Source organism: Lactuca serriola, chromosome 2, assembly GCF_051521515.1.
Source record: "Lactuca serriola cultivar US96UC23 chromosome 2, Lser_US96UC23_V15, whole genome shotgun sequence".
NCBI lineage: Eukaryota > Viridiplantae > Streptophyta > Magnoliopsida > Asterales > Asteraceae > Lactuca > Lactuca serriola.
The window spans coordinates 43,852,932-43,866,224 of record NC_136409.1 but is presented as its reverse complement, the minus strand read 5'-3'; the positions used below and the strand labels follow the sequence as shown (position 1 = coordinate 43,866,224).

At 40.2% G+C, this 13,293-nt stretch overlaps 1 protein-coding gene across 1 annotated transcript; it reads left to right on the top strand.

The window, feature by feature from the left end:
- Positions 1-365: 365 nt before the first annotated feature.
- Positions 366-3,568, top strand: LOC145086206 (isopentenyl-diphosphate Delta-isomerase 1, chloroplastic). The gene is made up of 5 exons (XM_079023952.1): positions 366-535; positions 1,344-1,399; positions 1,703-1,794; positions 1,866-2,106; positions 3,141-3,568. Exons 1-5 carry the CDS (start codon positions 480-482, stop codon positions 3,392-3,394), a joined length of 699 nt encoding a protein of 232 aa, XP_078880078.1. The 5' UTR covers positions 366-479; the 3' UTR covers positions 3,395-3,568.
- Positions 3,569-13,293: the final 9,725 nt, after the last annotated feature.

The window sequence follows — 13,293 nt, the reverse complement described above, 5'->3', positions numbered from 1 at the left end:
GAAGAAGACTACACATGATTTATGACCAATGAGGATTGCTAGTAATGCAAAGTTATTTAAAATGATTGATCATGCAAGTTGATTATTACATGTGCAATTATATCTTAATAAAGTTTCACACCCATCTAAAATTTGACTTCTTAATACAATTTCTCTTGAAAAACTTTCTTCCAAGAAACAAGCCCCATTTATGACAGGGACTAAATTAATATTAAGCCATATTCAAGGGTTGTGAGTGTAACATTTATATAAAATTAGACATATGGATTTGTTAATGTTCTAAACTTCTCAAAGAGTGTGAGCCCAAATCGCAGAAAATGTTAAAATTTCCCCCCTTTAAAACCATCAATTCCTCACTCCCTTTGCATTGGTCTTCCTCCTTTCAATTCGCTTCAAAATCTCTTCCATTAACTGCTCAAATCTCCACCTTCGCCGGTCTTACTCTCCGCCGGCGCTCTTTCACCACCATAACCGCCGCCATGGGTGACGATTCCGGCATGGACGCTGTCCAGAGACGTCTCATGTTTGATGATGAGTAAGTTTTACCTAGTTTCGTATGAACGATTAGATATTCAACCGTTTTGATTTAGTGATTTATTTCTTGTCTTCTTCTACGACTAATCATGACTCTATATAGTTCTTTTGTTTCACCAGCTATCTAATGAAGATTAATAACTAATAACTCGATTTAAGTGGTAACCTAATATCTTAAAGCACGAGGAAAACTGAATCGTGGAAAATTAATTGTTTTGATCTTTTTTCAACTATTTTCAGATGTGGATGTGTTTAGAAATTGGAAGAGCCTTACTGGAGGCATCTTTCTATTTATACAAGCTTCAACTTATAAACTATCTTTGTGGATTTCGATATTTCGAAACCTAAATTAACATCTTTTCTTCCATTTCTGATACATTAAAACGAACCTTTAGGGCTTAGGTTTTGGGGTTTTGTCTCCATTCTCCAAAAGTGGTAACATTTTTATCCTATTTTGTAGTTTTTCATTCACTACCCATTTAGTCGAACCCAACAACAGTATCGAACTCTTTTTGATTATGTGTAATTATCAAACATTTTCTATTCAAACGCTTGTTTTTGAAAAGGTGTTGTTAAATTCATCATCACCCATAAATTTTATTATTTTATGCACATATGTCTAATATATTTTTGAAACTCTGTTGCTATTCTGATGATAAAATAGTATCTCAATCTTTTAAATAACATATGAATATGATTGTTTACTTAATGGTTATTGGAATTAATAAATTTCATTTTTTCACATATGGACTTCATTGAGTAAGAGTAAGACAGATAATGACAGTTTTTGACATCTTAAATTTCTGCAGATGCATTTTGGTTGATGAAAATGACAATGTTCTTGGGCATGATACCAAATACAATTGTAAGCAGAATATTTTAAATCGGTTTCATTATTATATATATATATATATATATATATATATATATATATATATATATATATATATATATATATATATATATACTTTTAAGGAAATTAATATACTTTATATCATGTATTCTGATATTCTCTTCTTCTATCAACTAAAGATTTATCAATATTGTTCCCAAGACAACTAAATATTCAAAATCAACATGAAATAAGAACAATATGAAGTATAGCTGTTATTATTTTTATTGTTATTATTGACTTGACATAAACATTATCATAATTTCTTGAACTTAGGTCACTTGATGGAGAAGATTGAGAAAGATAATTTGCTTCATAGAGCATTCAGTGTATTTTTATTCAATTCAAAATACGAATTACTCCTTCAGGTAGATTAATTTTCAAATAATTATAACAAACTAATTTTCAAATTAGTTTTAATTTTTTTACATATTTGCAGCAAAGGTCAGAAACCAAGGTGACATTTCCTTTGGTATGGACAAACACCTGTTGCAGCCATCCACTATACAGAGAATCGGAGTTAATTCCCGAAAATGCCCTTGGGGTCAGAAATGCTGCACAGAGGAAGCTTCTAGATGAACTCGGTATCCCTGCTGAAGATGTTCCAGTTGATGAGTTCACAACTTTAGGTCGCATGTTGTACAAGGCTCCATCTGATGGAAAATGGGGTGAACATGAAGGTAACCTTTTTTTTTTTTTATAAATTTATTTTTCCTTTTTTTTATTAAAAATGTTATCCAGTCAAAACTTTATTCTAAAAGAAAAAAAATGTGAAACAAGTTATTCCTTTTTACAAAGAGAAATTAAATATCCTCCTACATTTTGTTCGTACTCATCTAGGAACCCATGTTAAATATTGACATGTGTCACAATTAATGAAATTAATAATATTTTTAATACACATGTCATTTAAAATGGGTAGGAGGAAAAGTAAGAACAAAATGTAAGAGGATAGTTAATTTCTCTTTTACAAAACACCAAAAAAGAGCATATATGTCTTTTGCACACAAAGATCCCTAGCGATCCTCAACCCGTCTTTTTTTAGAACAAAAAAAATTGCAATTTTTGTCCTATTCACATCGGTACCAATACAAATGAATGTCAAACACAGTACAAGTCTGTAATTGTCATTTTGTGCTGTCTTTTCTTGTTGTCAATGACAGTCTGTCTTGTCTTGTAAACGACTGTCATATCTGTCTTGTCTTGTCTTGTCTTGTCAACGACCGTCTGAAATGACAATCTATCTTGTCTTGTCTTGTCCTGTTAATGACCGTATGAAATGATAGTTTGTCTTGTCTTGTCCTGTCAATGACCGTATGAAATGACAGTCTGTCTTGTCTTGTCTTGTCTTGTCAATGACTGTCTGAAATGACAGTCTGTCTTGTCTTGTTCCGTCAATGACTGTCTGAAATGATAGTCTGTCTTGTCGCGACAATGAACGTTTGAAATAACAGTCTGTCTTGTCTTGTCCCGTCAATGACCGTTTGAAATGGCAGTCTGTCTTGTCTTGTCTCGTCAATGACCGTCTGAAATGGCAGTCTGTCTTGTCTTCTCTTGTCCCGTCAATGACCGTCTGAACAGTCTGTCTTGTCTTGTCAATGACGGTCTTGTCTTGTCTTGTTCTGTCATTTGTCAATGACAGATGACCGTCTGAACTGACAGTTTATCATTGATTGTTATGTCTTGTCCTGACAGTCTGTCGTACTTTTGGCAGTTGATTACCTACTCTTCCTCGTGCGTGACGTTGCCGTGAACCCAAACCCTGATGAGGTGGCGGACATTAGATACGTGAACCAAGAAGAGTTAAAAGAGTTACTAAGGAAGGCGGATGCGGGTGAGGAGGGTTTGAAATTGTCCCCATGGTTTAGGCTAGTGGTGGACAACTTCTTGTTCAAATGGTGGGATCATGTCCAAAAGGGGACACTCAATGAAGCAATTGACATGAAAACCATTCATAAGTTGATATGAAAAATGGTTAATATTTATGGTGGTTTGGAGCTAATAATTTGTGTGTTCAAGTCTCGGTCCTTTTTTTTTTAACGTTTTTTTTTTCTTTTATTGGGAGTGTTTATTGTGTACTTGTAACGTAGGCCCTTTGGTTACGCTTTAAGAGTTTAATAAAGAACCACCGTTAATTTAAAACTTTGGGTTTACTATTCTGTGTTAGTTACCTTTGACTCGTATCTTATTTAGATTGAATGCTTTTTCTGATGTAATGGATTGTGCTTTTACATGTGTATGTAATTAAGATTGATATGGATGTAGATGGGATAGTGGTTGCAAATTTTTGCACAACCGAAAAATTAAAAAGATGGGATTAGTACTTATAGTGAGTTTAATATTAAATCTGTAAGCGCAAAATATTGATTTTAATTCGATATGGGACAAAGGTCATAACATACTTAAAATACAGGATCTTTCGAGTGAAAGAAACATATATGAATTAAACATGCAATTTATGAATTTACCTTAGGGCTGATAATTCTCGACATGACCTGCGACACGATACGAAATAAATGGTTTGGGTTGAGTTTTTCATCCCGCTAACCTGTCAACCTGTTTATTAAACGGGTCATATATGTGTTTCTCAAAAAATAAACGGGTTGACTCGCTAACCCGTTTATATTTTTAATAAAAAAAATTATTTTATTTTTAAATGCACTTATTTATCAAGTATTAATATTTAATAAACATTATATAATATGTACCATTGATTCATATAGATCATTTGATTGTTTAGACATTTAAACTCGTGGTGGATGGTCTAAAGTCATAAGTCATAATCTGTAAGGCTAAGTTTGTAACACATTTCTGTTAATGTTTTTACTTTTCATTTGGATGTCTAAGATTTAAATGTTTAAAATTCAGACCACGAACCCAAATTTGACTCACGAACCCGCCAACATGTGAACTAGTATAAATAAACATGTTGACGGGTCATATATGAGTTTATGTTCCAAACCCGCCAACCCGTGACCCACCTATGAGAAAGAGAAATATAGAAGGCTGATGTTGAGCATAAAAGGTGGCAACAAGTGGGGCAGATCCATGAAGAGAAACCAAGAAAAGCTCATGCCCTTCAGCCTGAAAAACAAGATCAACAAAGGAAGGCGGTGGTTGGACAACCCGTTGTGCAGTAGAAAACGTCTCAAAAGCGGGACCAAGACCGCATAAAAACCAGTGAGTTTTGTCCATAGATTCGACAGGATGTCCAATAGCTATCAATTGATCACAGAGAGATTTAAATTTTTTGGCAAAAACAGACACAAATGAGGTACCTTTCTTCAATTGGCGCAGAGAATCATGCAAAGTTTTGTGTATGTTCAGATGAGTGATGGTTGTAAGCCCTTTCAAGAGTGGTCCACAGGTCTCGAGAAGTTGTGACGCCGATAACTTCAGCCATGGCTTCCTCGGTTAGAGAAGATTGAAGAAGAAGCATGATTGTTTGATCTTTTTCGAGCCAGGAGATGTAGGCCGGATTAGGGGATTCCTTCCCATCGACTGTGATCGTTTGAGAGGGGGAAGGAGAAGTACCTTCCACATGAGGGATGAGTTTTTGATGAGAGAGGAGTGGATAAACTTGATTCTTCCACAGAAGATAATTGGTAGAGGTAAGTTTAATGGTGAGCATGTGAAGAAGAGTATCATGGATAATTCGGCAGCCATGGATCTCGATTGAAGAAGCGATAACAAGAAGAAGAAGAAGAAGAAGAAGAAGAAGAAGAAGAGAGGCGTGGGTAGGGTTGAGAAAAAAAAGGATCTGTTATGTTAGGTTGATACCATATGAGAAATATATTGTCGATTCTTATTATATATTTGAACAAAGTATTACAGGTATATATATATACACAAATAAAAGATTTACAAAGGAAACAAAATAACTTAAATGAATAAAAGATAATCTATCATTTATCGTTAACACCACCAACCCATGACTTGTATATTTAAATGGGTCGTGTTTGGGTTGGCATATTTTGATCCCCTAACCAGCGACACGCCAACCCGAACATGACACAATTGTCAGGCCTAGGTGTGATTGAGCTTCTAGATCCTCCATCTAGATCATCTTGAGGAACTTCCAGAGGTATAAAGTCATAACCTTGTCATATCTTTCTATAACATCCCAAAATTGGACCCAATTTTTTTTTTGTTTTTAAATTATGATACTTATAGAATAGTTATCGGTAAACATCATTACAATTCCTTTAACATAAAAATATAAGCCATAGTCTCAAAACCATTCCAGTAAATTGTATCATATCAGAGTATAAATCCCAGGTTTCAATGCGGAAAATTCATGTGAGAAGGTGTGATGCGCTGCTACGCCGCTGACTCTTTCCCCTTAGCTGAAGAGGTACCTGAAACCAAAACTAAAAACTGTAAGCACAAAGCTTAGTGAGTTCCCCCATCATACCCATACCAAATAATGCATAATCCTCGGTATCTTTCAACCGGAACTCCCCCTCAGTATCTTTCAACCGGTAACTAGGAACTAGCCTCCCCTTCGGTATCTTTCAACCGGTATCTGGGAACTAACCTCCCCTTCGGTATCTTTCAACCGGTAACTGGGGACTATTTCACCCCTTCTACTACTAACACATAATAAGCACAACAAGCATATCAAGCATAATCATATCATTCACGGTAAGAATATCACGTAACAATCCCATATAATTATTACAAAGACAATTATCTAACCAACACTCTTACTAGTGGGCCGGCATTGTGGCCGTAGACCCACCCCTACTAGGAGAAGACTCACCTTAAAGTCGTATAGCGTCCGAACTGTCCTTGGCGTGAAAATCGACTCTCCTCGACTCCTTAATCCCTACACGACAATTCCTCTAAGTTATCAACTTGTACTTGTAACCCTAACCAGGGTCAACTCAAATCTGGTCAAAGTCATCATCCAGTTGACTTGACTCGCTGAATTGGTCTACCAACTCGTCGAGTCCATACTCCTCTAACCCAACAATCCCCGACTCTACTAGTCGAGTCTGGCAAGAACTCGACAGGTTCTCCTTCAATCATACAATCAGGACTATCTTCATCCGACTCGTCGAGTTCGCCCTTGAACTCGTTGAGTTCATCCCCCCCCCATTTGAATGTGTCCAGTCTATGACTCGTCGAGTCCATCTTAATGGACTGGGAGATTGCCTTGGACTCGCCGAGTGTGCTCATGCACTCGCCGAGCCCCATGATTTCCAGGTCTACAATCTCGTTCATCTTTGTTAAGTCCTTCTCTAGACTCAACCAGACCCCTAAAACAGCAAAGGTTGGAGAACCACTAACTGACTCGCCGAGTCCCAAGAACAACTCGCTGAGTCCACTAAAGTCCATGTCTCTAAACTCGATTTCTGCTAAGCTCATCTCATCAAAAGGGTAGATCTGACCTCCTTGGGTCGATATAGCACGTAAAGCCACAAACTTTACGTCCATGCATGGGTGTTTTAGCACTAAAGGACCACAAATAATGTCTAAAAGATGCATGGGGGTCTTATGGCCATAAAGTTGGCACCTTTATGCCATGAGACCCCTCCAGAGTCCAAGATCTGAAGTCATAACTCCATATTACACTTCACAACCCGAAAATGGCTTAAAAAGCCCTAAATATACCAAGATTCAAGCCCTAAAGATGATTAAACACATGGAAGATCAAGATAGGAGCTTTTACCTTAAATGAGCTGGAAATGGAACACAATCCCTGGATCTCCAAGCTCCAACTTGAACTTCTAAGCTCCTTTCCTCTTCTCAAGCTTCACAATCCACCAAAATGCACAAAATGGCCTTAGAACACTCAAACAAGGCTAGGGTTTCAAGATAATGCCTTCTAGAAGTATAAGGGACGATGGAGGCTGAGATGGGGAGATATAAGTTGTTTAAATAGGGTGAAAACCCTCAATTTTAGGGTTTCACTCTAACAACACTTACTCGCCGAGTCGGTCTCCCGACTCGTCGAGTAGGTCACTTAAACTTCCCGCGGGTCACGACTCTACTCGACGAGTTGGGCCACAACCTCATGAAGTCCCAAAGAAGATATAAAGATTCCTAGAATTAAATGTGTACCAAGAATCAGGTGTTGCAAGTCTCCCCCACTTATTTTAGAATTCGTCCTCGAAGTCTGCTGCTGGGTCCTGATAAATCTCAGGGTAATGCTCCCTCATCTCGTTCTCCGGCTCCCAGGTCCATTCTGAGCCCCTGCGGTGTTGCCACTGCACCTCTATCAGCTCTACTATCTTATTTCTCATATTCTTCATCTTCCTGTCTAGGATCGCCACTGGCCGCTTGATGTAATTCAAGCTGTCATCAACCTGAATATCCTCTAATGGCACCACTGTCGAGTCGTCCACCAGACACTTCCGCAGCTGGGAAATGTGAAAAGTGCTATGAATCTTACTGAGTTCGGCCAACAAATCCAGCCTATATGCCACCCTTCCCACCTGGGCTACAACCCTGAAGGGTCCAATATACCGGGGTCCCAGCTTGCCTCGCTTCCTAAATCGAATGATGCCCTTCCAAGGCGACACTTTCAGGAGTACCATATCCCCGACCTGGAACTCCAGGTCCGATCGACGCCTGTCGGCATAACTCTTTTGCCGACTCTGAGCAGTCCGAAGCCTGCTCCGAACCTGCTGGATCCTCTCTATAGTCTTGAGTACCACTTCTGTACTCCCCATGACCCTCTGACCAACCTTGCCTCAACATATTCGGGTCCTGCACTTTCTCCCATACAACATCTTGAAAGGAGGACGGTCGATACTCGCATGATAGCTGTTATTATAGGAGAACTCGGCCAGAGGAAGGTAAGTATCCCAACTACCTCCAAAGTCTAGAAGACACGCCCACAACATATCCAAAGTCTGGATGGTCTGCTCGCTCTGACCATCAGTTTACGGGTGGAAGGCAGTGCTAAAGTGCAGACGAGTACCCAACTCGTCATGGAACTTCTTCCAGAACCTGGAAGTGAACCGCACATCTCTATCAGAGATCACTGAAACTGGCACCCCATGCCACACCACTACCTCCCTGATATAGATGTCGGCCAACTTTTCGGCCGAAATGCTCTCTTGAATCGGAATAAAATGGGCGCTCTTGGTCAATCGATCAACGATGACCCAAATCGAATCCACTCCACGCACGGTCCTGGGAAGCTTCGTGATAAAATACATAGTAATATCCTCCCACTTCCACAGCAGGATATCCAACGGTTGGACCTTGCCGTGAGGTCTCTGGTGCTCCGACCTTGACCTTCCTGCAGGTCAGGCATCTCTCCACAAACCATGCTACATCCCTCTTCATACACGGCCACCAATAATCAAGACGAAGATCCCTGTACATCTTCGTTGCCACGGGACGGATAGAAAACTTGGATTTGTGCGCCTCCTCCATCAATACCTAGCGCACACCTCCATGATATGGGACCCACACCCTATGGTGAAGAGTCAACAATCCCCGACTATCATAGTCGAATGAGGAAACCTGGCCCACAATTCGCTCGCTCTTCCGATGTTCCACCTTTATGGCCTCCTGTTGGGTCTCCCGAATTTGCTCCAACAGTGGAGTCACAACTATCATCCTCAGACAGATGTCCTTGATCGGCGCTGCCTTGCGTCTAAGCACTTCGGCCACAACATTGGCCTTTCCCGGGTGGTAGAGGATCTCACAATTACAATCCTTTACCACATCAAGCCACCAAAGCTGCCTCATATTTAGATTTGGCTGATCCATGAGATACCTTTGGCTCTTGTGGTCCATGTAAATGGTACAAAGAACCCATAGAGGTAATGACGCCAAATCTTGAGGGTGAAAACAACAGTCCCCAACTCCAAATCATGCGTTGGATAGTTCGCCTCGTGAGGCTTCAACTGGATTTGTGCGCCTCCTCCATCAATACCTGGCGCACACCTCCATGATATGGGACCCACACCCTATGGTGAAGAGTTAACAATCCCCGGCTATCATAATCGAATGAGGAAACCTGACCCACAACTCGCTCGCTCTTCCGATGTTCCACCTTTATGGCCTCCTGCTGGGTCTCCCGAATCTGCTCCAATAGCGGAGTCACAACTATCATCCTCAGACAGATGTCCCTGATCGGCGTTGCCTTGTGTCTAAGCACTTCAGCCACAACATTGGCCTTTCCTGGGTGGTAGAGGATCTCATAATCATAATCCTTTACCACATCAAGCTACCAACGCTGCCTCATATTTCAGATTTGGCTGATCCATGAGATACCTTTGGCTCTTGTGGTCCGTGTAAATGGTACAACGAACCCATAGAGCTAATGACCCAAATCTTGAGGGCGAAAACAACAGTCCTCAGTTCCAAATCATGCATCGGATAGTTCGCCTCGTGAGGCTTTAGCTGCCTCGAAGCATAAGCGATAACATGCCCTCTCTGCATCAATACCGCACCCAAACCCAAGATGGACGCACCACAATATACTATAAAATCCTCCATGCCCTCTAGTAGGGCTAAGATTGGCGCCTCACACAACATCTGCCTCAACGTCTCAAATGCGGCATGCTGCTCAGGCCCCCAACGAAAGACCACAACTTTTCTTGTCAACCGGTTCAGTGACACGACTATCTTGGAGAAGTCCTGGATGAATCTCCGATAATAGCTTGCCAGTCCCAGAAAGCTCCGAATCTCAGATGGAGACCTCGGAACCTCCCACCTCATCACGACCTCCACCTTGGCCGGGTCAACCGAAATCCTGTTCTGGTTGACAAGGTGCCCAAGAAACTGCACCTCGCGCAACCAAAACTCGCACTTGGAGAACTTAGCATAAAATCTCTCCCTCCTCAAGGGATCCAGAACCTCACGTAAGTGCTCCTCATGTTGCTCCTGTGTCTTCGAATAAACCAAGATCTCATCGATGAAAACTATCACTGACCGATCCAACATTGGTCTACATACGCGGTTCATGAGATCCATGAATGTGGCAGGGGCATTGGTGAGCCCGAAAGGCATCACCACGAACTCATAGTGTCCATAACGCACCCGAAAAGTAATCTTCGGCACATCCTCCTCTCTAACACTCATCTGATGATAACCTGAATGCAAATCAATCTTGGAGAACCAAGATGCTCCCTGCAGCTGGTCAAAAAGGTCATCAATCCTCGGGAGTGGGTAACGGTTCTTCACCGTTACTTTATTCAGCTCCCGATAATCTATACACATCCGATGCGACCCGTCGTTCTTCTTCACAAATAAAATCTGGGCTCCCCAGGACGAACTGCTCGGTCTAATGAATCCTTTGTCCAACAGCTCCTGTAACTGTGTAGACAACTCCTACATCTCAGGAGGAGCTAACCGATACGGTGCCTTGGCTATCGGAGTCGCACCAGGGACTAGGTCGATCTTGAACTCTACCTGCCTCTCCAGAGGTATCCCAGGCAGCTCCTTGGGGAATACATCCGCGAAATCTCATACCACTGGCACATCGCATTACCCGCCTCCCGGGTATCCATAACATAGGCAACATATCCTGTGCAACCCTGTTGAAGGTAGTGCCTATCCCTCGCTACTGAACATAAAGCTGGTCCTCGCTGTGGCCTCTCGCCCTGAATCACTAGCTCTCCCCCACTTGTGGTCCTGACCCGCACCAACTGCTGCACGCAGCCAACCACCGCCCATTGGGGCTTAGTCAGTCCATACCTATAATAACCTTGTTCCCCAGCAAAGGTATGGGAACCAAGTTGTCACACCCCAGGCCAAGGCGGAACACGCCGGGAGCGGGACTAAGTTCATGGATCACAGATAAACTGAATATATAGCACAAGTACAACGATAAACAAAATAGCATTTGTATTCCATCATTAAGTTTGGATACATGGTTCTTACAAATAATAATAGTACAGTAGTTGCCTTTAACAGATAAGCAAATAACAGGAACAAGCTAGCTAGGTCGTCTGCAATCCACAACTAATCTTCTTCCTGAAAGCCAGTCTGATGATCCCCTAAGAATACATGTAAGTTTGAAAGTCAACACAAAGGTTGGTGAGTGTCACAGGTTTTCTGCTAACGTAGTAATACTTTTAGTAAGTCTAAAAAGTATTATCTTTGTATGTATAACAACAGTTAAACAGTGTTTGCAATGAGTCTTTAAAAGCCAAAATGTATAGTTTGTATAAGTAAACCCATACGTAAAACTGTGTTTGTAATGAATCTTTGAAAGCCAAAACGTTATGTTTCATAAGTAATTCCATACTTAAAATTGTGTTTGTAATGAATCTTTGAAGCCAAAACGTTATGTTCCATAAGTAATTCCATACTTAAAATTGTGTTTGAAAGAAACCAAATCCATGGTTGTACGGGTAACGAATAAAGTTTTCTGCCAAGGTTGTACTTCACAACCGCAAATACGGATAAACAAACATACGGATATACGGATACAATTATCTGCCAAGGTTGAACTTAACAACCGCAGATACGGATAAACAACAAGTATATTTTAATAATCATACATATAAAGTGTACGATACTTGTTTAAACAGTTGACAAAACTTAGTATAGTGTACACAAGCACATGTATGAGTCTAAGATACAAGTTCTATAACTTGTATAAACGTATAAACCTATATATTTTTGTCATAAACAGACATACGGATATACAGATGAAGTTAAGGTTGAACTTAACAATCACAGATACGGATAAACAGGTAATTGACAAGTATATTTGATAAGCGTACACATTGAAGAGTACAATACTTGTATAACTATATAAACTTATATGTTTCTATGTATATATGAGGTATAATTAGACTACCAAGTTGATAACCGGCTATACAGTTTTAGCATAATTTTTGTCGGAACATATATGGTATTTTTATTAATCGTATTATCTTAACAAAATAACATATAAAAGTATTGAGGTTTAAAACGATTTTGTTTACTTAACATGTAAGCGTTTAAACAATTATTTCTAAAACTGGTAAAGTATTTACACAAAACAATGATATTTTTTTTTATGTATTTTGTATGATAAATATTACTTAGTACACGTACCGTAAGTAGTAGCATGATAAATAATATTTTTGTGTGAATTATATTGCATAAAAACGGCAGTGTTGTTTGTTTAAACAAAGTATTTAGAAAATAGATATATACTAGATATACAAGTACTACATGTATTCCCCCCCCCCCCCCCCCCCGAAAATATGTAAAAGTGGGGCCGTAACACTCACCTTAAAGGGTGGTTGATGATTTGTTTCGAGTATTTGATGCGAGAAACCGAGAAGTGTCGCTTTGATAACGGACCGTCAAGATTTATTTAGTTTTAGCGGCAGCAAAAAAAATAAATAGGAGGTGGCGATGGGTGGCAGCGTGGTGGCTGACTTCGTGTCTCTTCCTCCTTTTGATCTGGAAAACAGTGAGGTAAGGAGGCTAGGTATGTGTTCATGAACAAGGGGTTATAAAGAGGGTTAAGGTAGTAGAATGATGGTGAATTGGTGGTGTTAGGATGGTGGTTTTTGGGTGTTCTTGGTGGTAAACCGGGAAAGAGATGGAAGGTGGTTTTAGAGAGAGATAGGGACGTTTTAGAGGAAGAGAAGATAGCTGGAAGTTTTGTGAGGAAGATGAGGATCCAAGGCTCCCTTTTATAGCCATGAACACACACATACACTCTCATATGATCCATACCTTCTATCAAATCACAACCCATGCTTTGCCATTTAGAAAGAGTGTAAGCAAGATGATAGAGTATAGGATGAAGGAAGAATACGTGGGTAAGGGGTGAGAATGAGCTGGATATTTTGGTTCGTACAAGCCTAGTGGGTCCCACATTGGGTTGTATGTTCATTCATTAATTGCTCAAAAACACACAAAATCGGGTGCATCGGGATCCGTGTGTCGAGAATATTTTT

Bases quoted from the DNA above. Each gene is read 5' to 3' on its own strand.
- LOC145086206 (XM_079023952.1), top strand. From the start codon at position 480: ATGGGTGACGATTCCGGCATGGACGCTGTCCAGAGACGTCTCATGTTT. The intron at 536-1,343 runs GTAAGTTTTACC...AAATTTCTGCAG, and splicing joins CGTCTCATGTTTGATGATGA to ATGCATTTTGGTTGATGAAA. The intron at 2,107-3,140 runs GTAACCTTTTTT...TACTTTTGGCAG, and splicing joins AAAATGGGGTGAACATGAAG to TTGATTACCTACTCTTCCTC.